Here is an 8,611-nt window from a genome sequence, read left to right as displayed (position 1 = left end):
CACTGTAAACTAATTAATCATCAACAAATTCTGTGTTATTATGACCGATCATAACTCAGCTTTATGCAGACATACATTTAGCATGGTGTACAGGGCCGGTTTTTGGCATAGGCGGTCGCCTAGGGCGCCAGATCTGGGGGGGGCGCTGCGCTGGCAGCTCTGAGAGGGGGAAAAAACATTTTTGACTGTTTGCGCTCATCCTAATTTTCAGCCTTGATGTAACAACATTCATAATTAAGTCAAGGTAACACCCTTTTCAACCCGGTTACACTTTTCATTTGCCCTGTATGATGGGCGCTGTAAGTGATGAAAGTGGGGGGTGTTGGCTTATCAGGCGTCCGCAGCTCACAGCCAAAGTGGGCGTGGGAGCGAGCAAGAGAGATAAATGCAATTTATGTAAACAAATATTTCCAAGGCACTCCTTTATAATTATTTGGATAAACAGGTTTGAAATCATATCAATGTATACTATAGGACAGTAAACCAAAAATATTGTTTAAAACTTGAGAGATATACAAATATGCATAAATAAATGTTAACTAGGTAAAATAAGATATGAATGAACAACACAAATAAAATAAATTACATTTATTTGTTATTGGCTATGGTAGGTTATTGGTTATGTTCACATATTTGGTTATTAAAATGTAAACCGATCTTTATCATATGGGTGTTTTAGATCTAGTCTCTAGTAACGTGTGCTCAAAGTGCACCAGATTGAAGCATTTTACTTTACATTTTCAAACATTTCTTCCCGGGGGGGCATACCCCCGGACCCCTAGAGGATGTGATGTCCACACCCCAATTAAAACATGTTTATAGAATACTGAATACATTTGAAGCCTTTTTGATGTATATAACCAACATGTCAATACGTTTCTGTTTTTGTAGTGTATTGGTCTTTTGTAGAGATTTTTCATTTATTCTTTATATATTCTATTGTGTATTCCTTGGATACTTTTATCTTTCTACTGTACAATTGAAGTAAATGTGGGAAGCGTTTAACAACAGCCATTTACTTCAAAGATTTTTCTCAATGTTATTCTTATTTTTGTTAATCCCGGAAGAATGCCAGAAAAAAAAAGACATTCTCTTCAAGAATAAAAAAAACATGACATTAGTAATTGGGATAACAAATTAAATAAGTTGTTAGGTTAAGTCAGGGCCGGTTTTTGGCATAGGTGGTTGCCTAGGGCGCCAGATCTAGGTCAAATAAGATATGAATGAACAACAAAAATAAATAAGTTACATTTATTTGTTATTGGCTATGGTAGGTTATTGGTTATGTTCACATTTGATTATTAAAATGTAAACCGATCTTTTTCATATGGCTGTTTAGAGTTGTACCCCCTAGATCTAGTCTCTAGTAATTGTGTGCTTAAAGTGCACCAGATTGAAGCATTTTACTTTACATTTTCAAACATTTCTTCACACACACACACACACACACACACACACACACACACACACACACACACAACACACACACACACACACACACACACACACACACACACACACAACACACACACACACACACACACACACACACACCACACACACACCACACACACACACACACACACACCGCTGCATACTCTCTGCACGAAGGAGCCGCGGTGCTGCAAGCTCCTGATCGGAGCATAGACACACGTTCACTAAGCGGAAAAACTATAATCCTGTCACAGAGATCTGCTATTTTAAAGTAAGTCAACACATATCGACCCTAAATAAAGTCTATATTAAGAACGAGAGATGTTTTAACATATGGCTTAAACAAATGACAAATGAGCGAGGGTGATGACGTCAGAGCATCGTCCTATGTGCCGGGGCTGAGCCCGGACAGCCCCGGCACAATTTAACCCCTGGGTATGCCCTCCCGGAAAGATTTGTTTTAACATTTTAAAGTAAAATGCTTCAATTACTAGAGACTAGATCTAGGGGGTACAACTTTAAACACCCATATGAAAAAGATCGGTTTGCATTTTAATAATCAAATAAGTATGTGAACATAACCAATAACCTACCATAGCCAATAACAAATAAATGTAAGGCAAGGCAAGGCAAGGCAAGTTTATTTATATAGCACTTTTCAACACAAGGCAATTCAAAGTGCTTTACAAAAAAAAACGAAAGACATTAAGAACATGGCATTTAAAATCAGTCATTAAAAATAAAAGCTAATAAAATAAACATAAAAAGAAAAAATACATGGATAAAAGTTACAGTGCAGTCTAAGATATGAATAGTTCAATTAAAAGCAGCGACAAAAACAAAAGTCTTCAGCCTGGATTTAAAAGTAGTAAGAGTTTCAGCGGACCTGCAGGTTTCTGGGAGTTTGTTCCAGATATTTGGAGCATAATAACTGAACGCTGCTTTACCATGTTTAGTTCTGACTCTGGGGACAGAAAGCTGACCAGTCCCTGAAGACCTGAGAGATCTGGATGGTTCATAATTTAGCAGGAGGTCAGAAATGTATTTTGGGCCTAAACCATTCAGTGCTTTATAACCCAGCAGCAGTATTTCGAAATCTATTCTTTGACACACAGGAAGCCAGTGTAAAGACTTCAGAACAGGAGTGATGTGATCCACTTTCTTAGTGTTAGTGAGGACTCGAGCAGCGGTGTTCTGAATCAGCTGCAGCTTTCTAATAGATTTTTTAGTGAGACCTGTGAAGACACCATTGCAGTAGTCCAGTCTACTGAAGATAAAAGCATGGACAAGTTTTTCCAAATCCTGCTGTGACATTAGTCTTTTAATCCTAGATATGTTCTTTAGGTGATAGTAGGCTGATTTAGTAACTGTTTTAATATGACTGTTGAAACTCAGGTCAGAGTCCATGACTACACCTAGATTTCTGGCTTTATCTGTTGTTTTGAACATTGCAGACAGAAGCTCAGCGCTAACTTTGATACGTTCTGCCTTGGCTCCAAAAACCATTACCTCAGTTTTATCTTTGTTTAATTGGAGAAAGTTCTGACACATCCAGTCATTTATTTGTTCAATGCACTTACTCAGTGTTTGAATTGGAGCATAGTCTCCTGGTGAAATTGTTACGTACATTTGTGTGTCATCTGCATAGCTATGGTAACTTATTTTGTTGTTCTTCATTATCTGAGCCAGTGGTAGCATGTAGATGTTAAAGAGAAGAGGCCCCAAGATGGAGCCTTGAGGAACCCCACATGTCATATTTGTCAACTCAGATGTGTATTTACCTATAGAAACAAAGTTGTTTCTGTCCTTTAAGTAGGATTCAAACCAATTTAGAACTGTTTCCGAAAGCCCCACCCAGTTTTCCAGTCGGTCTAGTAATATGCTGTGGTCAACAGTGTCAAACGCAGCACTGAGATCTAATAATACTAACACTGAAGTTCTGTCACTGTCTGTGTTTAAGTGGATGTCATTAAAGACCTTTACAAGAGCAGTCTCAGTGCTGTGGTTTGGACGAAAGCCTGACTGGAACACATCGAAACAGTCATTTAAATGCAAGAAATTACTCAACTGTTGAAAAACAACTTTTTCAATGATTTTACCTAGAAATGGGAGGTTTGATATGGGCCTGTAATTGTTCATTACTGAAGCTTCTAGATTATTCTTTTTTAAGAGCGGTTTAATGACTGCAGTTTTCAGGGCCTGTGGAAAAATACCTGAGTGAAGAGATTTGTTTACTATATGAAGTAGATCTGAGGCCATGCAAGGCAAAACATCTTTGAAAAATCCTGTTGGAATAATATCAAGGCAGCAGGAGGAGGACTTCAGAAGTTGTATAATGTCCTCTAAGTTTTTATCATTAATCTGATGGAATTGTGTCATGGTGTTTGACTTGATGCTAAGTGGACACAGAGACAACACATTTGCTGTTCCTGATGCAGAGGCACTGACTGCTTGTCTGATTTTCTGAATTTTGTCAGTGAAGAAGGCAAAATCATTGCACGCCCTGGTGGATAGAAATTCAGAGGCTACTGACACTGGGGGGTTAGTTAGTCTGTCGACGGTAGCAAACAAGGCACGTGCGTTGTTTTTGTTTTTGGTAATGATGTCAGAGAAGAACGATTGTCGTGCATTTTTCAATTCCAAATTATAAAGGCCAAGTCTCTCTTTATAGATTTCAAAGTGAACCTGGAGATTTGTTTTTCGCCACCTGCGTTCCGCCTTTCGACATTCTCTTTTTTCTGTTTTCACGGTCATGGCCTTTCTCCATGGAGATATGTTCTTGCCAGACACTTCCTTTACCTTAGTTGGAGCAATGGCATCTATAACATTTTTTATTTTTGAATTAAAATGATCTAGTAGCTCATTTACTGAGATGTTAGCAGGGGCAAGTGTGGAAGAAAAATTCTGAGTAAACATTTCCCTAGTATATTCAGTTAAATATCGCTTTGTGGTTACCTCTTTTTGAACATTCTTGTGAACAGAAATAGAGCTCTCAAAGAAAACACAGGAATGGTCAGAGAGTGCAACATCAGTCACCACAACCTTAGAGATATTCAGACCCTTTGAGATAATTAAGTCCAGAGTGTGCCCCTTATTGTGCGTGGGCTCCGTCACATGCTGAGTCAGTCCATAGCTATCAAGAACACAAAACAGTTCTTTAACCCCTCTGTCCTGGGGGTTGTCAACATGGATGTTAAAATCACCAACAATGACTAGACGGTCAAAGTCAATACACACTATAGACAGCAGTTCAGTAAGGTCATCAAAAAAGCTTGCACAGTATTTGGGTGGCCTATAGATATTTAGGAACAGAGCTCGAGAGGAGCATTTCAGCTGAAGGGCCACATATTCAAAAGAATCAAAGTTTCCATACGATGTCTTCCTGCATTGAAGGGAATCATTGAACAGAATAGCAACTCCCCCCCCTTTCTTATGCATTCTTTCCTGACTCATAAAACTAAAGTTGGGAGGGGTTGATTCGATAAGAACAGCTGCACTGTTATTTTGTTCATGTAACTTATTTTATTTTGTTGTTCATTCATATCTTATTTTACCTAGTTAACATGTATTTAGTAATGCAATATCTCCAGTTTTAAACGATATTTTTGGTTTACTGTCCTATAGTATCCATTGGAATGATTTCAAACCTGTTATTTATCCTATCATTATAAAGGTGTGTCTTGGAAATGTTTGTTTACATAAATTGTGACCAAACCGTTTGAGACCCACTGAGATAACTTAGATTAAAGTGAACTATCTAAACACTCAGAGTCCTTTACCTCACTGAGCTCTACTTATCAGCCTCAATCCAACAACAATCCGTGGTACCGATGCGCGCCCTCTCTCTCTCTCTTGCTCGCTCGGAGGCTCGCTCGCACTTTGGCTGTGAGCTGCGGGCGCCAGATAAGTCAACATCCCCCACTTTCATCACTTACAGCGCCCATCGTACATGGCAAATGCAAAATGTTGCCGGCCCGGGGGGCAAAGGGTGTTTACTTTATTCAATTATTAATGTAAATGTATTATATAAAGTGCAGAAAATGTGCGAGAATACCATTTTTTTTTTAATTTTTTTTTATTATTATTATTTTTCTCCCAGCACAGCGCCCCTACAGATCTGGCGCCCTAGGCAACTGCCTAGTTCGCCAGTGCCAAGGGCCGGCCCTGTGTGTGTGTGTTTGTGTGTGTGTTTTATCTGATCCGGATGGTTACTAATTCCTTTTCTTTATGGCGGTCATTTTTGACCGGGAACACCATGGGTGTTACAAAGTTGACCAAATCATCCAAAATTCAATGAAAGTGGTGATCAGCAATTCTATATGTTCAAATGTCTACTGTGAAGGATATCATAAAGCCTTAATGCAATCGAATGTAAAACAAAAAAGTTATGATTGATGAAAGTCGTAAATCGGTCAGATTTGACCCGAACACAACAGGTTTCATTGTTGTTGGAGGAACTGGTCTGTGTGTTTCTATTGCAACACTTTTCTCCTCATGTGTATGGTGAACATATGTTGGTACAAAACCGCCAGCCTACACAACGGCATCTCTGTGTGAACATAGATCAAAAGAAAAGAGATAAATACATGTATCCCTTCACATCTACTGATTTCTCTAATAGCGTGTTGTTGGTGTGTTTCAGTTATGTCTCTGTATCCTGATCACAACGTCGGACGTGTCCATGTCTGCTCAGAACACCATCATCCTGGCGGTGGGGGTGTTGTGGGCCTGCCTGGCGGCTGCTGTGGGGGCTGCTGCTGTGGGGGCTGCTGCTGTGAGTGCTCTTTAGCCAATGTTTGCACCAGTAAAACTGCTCTTCATAAAAAAGGCGGAAAATAACATAACATGACAGAAGCTGTCAGAAGCACATGGTGTTAAATTCACAAACAGTCACTATTGTAACTAAAAACGTGTTGTTTTTCAGGTTTTGAAGGAAGCCAAGATCTTTGTCTGGGTCTTCATGGTGCAGAACCTCCCTCAGCTGGCCTTCTTTGTTTATCTGATCTACACGGTGAGCTGGAGTTTTCAATATTTCAATGAATGGAATTACCTTTACAAATACAATGCATGAATGACTGCTGTCATTTACAAAGGAGTATCTTTCCTAAAACGTGTCTGCCTGAAGACAATTTTTGTTTTACACTATGGCTTTTGGATGTAGATGAGCAGTCCGGAACTAACTTTTTCTAAAAGGGTCCCGAAACTAACTTTTTAGATAAGAGCAGCTGCATTATCTTCTCAATTCAAATTCAAATTCAAATTCCCAAAGCGAATGGCTGTATACAAAGCAAACAATTAAACCGTAGCTACCTCACGAACTATATACTGAACTATAACACAAAAAACAACATTGTATAGTGCGTCAAAATATAAAAAACACGGCATAATACAGTATGTTCAAAATATTTTTAAAAAGGACATAGTGTCGTAAAAAATATGAAGAAAACAGCATAGTATAGTATGTTTTAAAATATCACAACATATGACGTAGTATAGTATGTCTAAATTATAAAAAAAACTGCATAGTATAGTATGTCGAAAAAAAACAAAAACGACATAGTATAGTATTTCAAAATATTTAAAAAAACAGCATAGTATGTCGAAAAATATGAGGAAAACTATGTTTTAACATATCACAAAATATGAAAAGTACATTATAGTAAAGTATGTTGAAAATATCACAAAAAAATTGACAAAATATGTCGAAAATATGAAAAGTACCACATAGTAAAATATGTCGAAAATATGAAAAGACGGCACAGTGTTAGTGTGTCAAAACCCCAAAAGAAAAACAGCACAGTAAGTATGTCGATAATAAGGAAAAAACGACATGGTATAGTATGTCAAAAATATTACAATATTTTTATATATTTCATATTTTCGCTATAGAATACTATGCCATTTTCTTCATGTTTTCGACATACTATAGTAACTATACCATGTTATTTTTACCTGCATAAAAGAGCCTTTTAAAAGAATTATGTCATACTATACCATGAAGTTTTTTAACATTGGATTTCTTGATTTAACAAGTATTTTTGCTGTTTTTACAGGTGGTAACGAGATGGTTCCAGGACAGAACGTATACCCTGGAGGCCGCTGCCGTCACAGGAGCTTTGATTTCCCTGGTGATTAAAGTGGTGTTGCTGTGGGGCCTCATCAGACTGGTGCACAGCTTTGGACAAGGCCTGAGAGAGAGGAGTGAGTATACTGAGTGATCCACTTATTCTAACTTTACTCTGAGCAGAAGACAACAAAAAAAACTACATTGACAAACTATGTAATCTTTGCCGATTTCGAAATATCCTGAACTACTTCCCTCTTTAATTCTTGAACACATCGTTAAAACTGAGAAACCATCCCCCCCTCTGCTGACCTTGAGTGTGTTTATATTAGTTAGAAAGTGTCAGAACACCAACATTTTGTACTCAACTTTACTTCTCTTTTCAGTGTTTGCCCCCAGCAAGTGATACAACATCCAGTGGTCGCGGCCCAAGGACACAGCTGCATGCTGGGAGCCCGGCATTGAGAGGTCGGAGCCACTCACTCACAAAATGAACTGCTGACATCGTCCACTTTCTTTTCTTTGCCTATTGTGTGCCGAGTACTGTATATTTTTAATTCAGCTAACACTCCTTTTTACATGGATGTAAAGCATCACAACTGAAAACGCCTTTGTAGCTTGTATTGTTTTTACTGTAATACACATTGTGATATCCGAGTCCTTAGTATATCAAGATTTTGTATGCAGACACAACTTAAAAGTAATTCTTACATTTCCATTTTGATTGACTTTAGTTTGCTTTTTGAAATTGTAATCGTTCAACCTAAATCGTGTGACTATAATGTCTAGACTACTTCTCTATGCAACACTGGAATATTTTGTATTCAACTTTCTTACTCACTCCCTTTTTTGCACTGTTCTAAATAAACTATCAAAACAAGGTTGATGTTTTTGATTTGCTGTCAGGAGGTGAAATGAAAGTTATTGGACTGAAGAACTGGCGTTACCTCCAGGTAACATTTATTACCTGGAGGTAAAACACATGAACCCAAGTACTGGCTCCAGGTGTGAAGCAAGTTGATCAAACATGAGGATGCACACTTCCTGGTTTAACGTTTATTAAAGTGCTCTGGAAAAAGAAATAGCAGGATGCATATTAGAAACATTAAGAAA

General features: G+C 38.1%; 1 protein-coding gene across 1 annotated transcript in view; it reads left to right on the top strand.

Annotated features, from left to right (window-relative positions):
- The window catches only part of LOC117450022 (uncharacterized), an 18,490-nt gene extending 10,112 nt beyond the window's left edge, over positions 1-8,378 (top strand). The window contains exons 5-8 of the mRNA XM_071203585.1: positions 6,077-6,208; positions 6,359-6,445; positions 7,488-7,635; positions 7,885-8,378. Of these exons, the coding sequence (XP_071059686.1) occupies positions 6,077-6,208; positions 6,359-6,445; positions 7,488-7,635; positions 7,885-7,904 (387 nt within the window). The 3' untranslated portion in view covers positions 7,905-8,378. The remainder of the gene's footprint in view (positions 1-6,076; positions 6,209-6,358; positions 6,446-7,487; positions 7,636-7,884) is intronic.
- Positions 8,379-8,611: the final 233 nt, after the last annotated feature.

The sequence above is a fragment of the Pseudochaenichthys georgianus genome, chromosome 7 (genome assembly GCF_902827115.2).
Source record: "Pseudochaenichthys georgianus chromosome 7, fPseGeo1.2, whole genome shotgun sequence".
Lineage (NCBI taxonomy): Eukaryota > Metazoa > Chordata > Actinopteri > Perciformes > Channichthyidae > Pseudochaenichthys > Pseudochaenichthys georgianus.
This window is presented reverse-complemented; position numbering and strand designations above follow the sequence as displayed.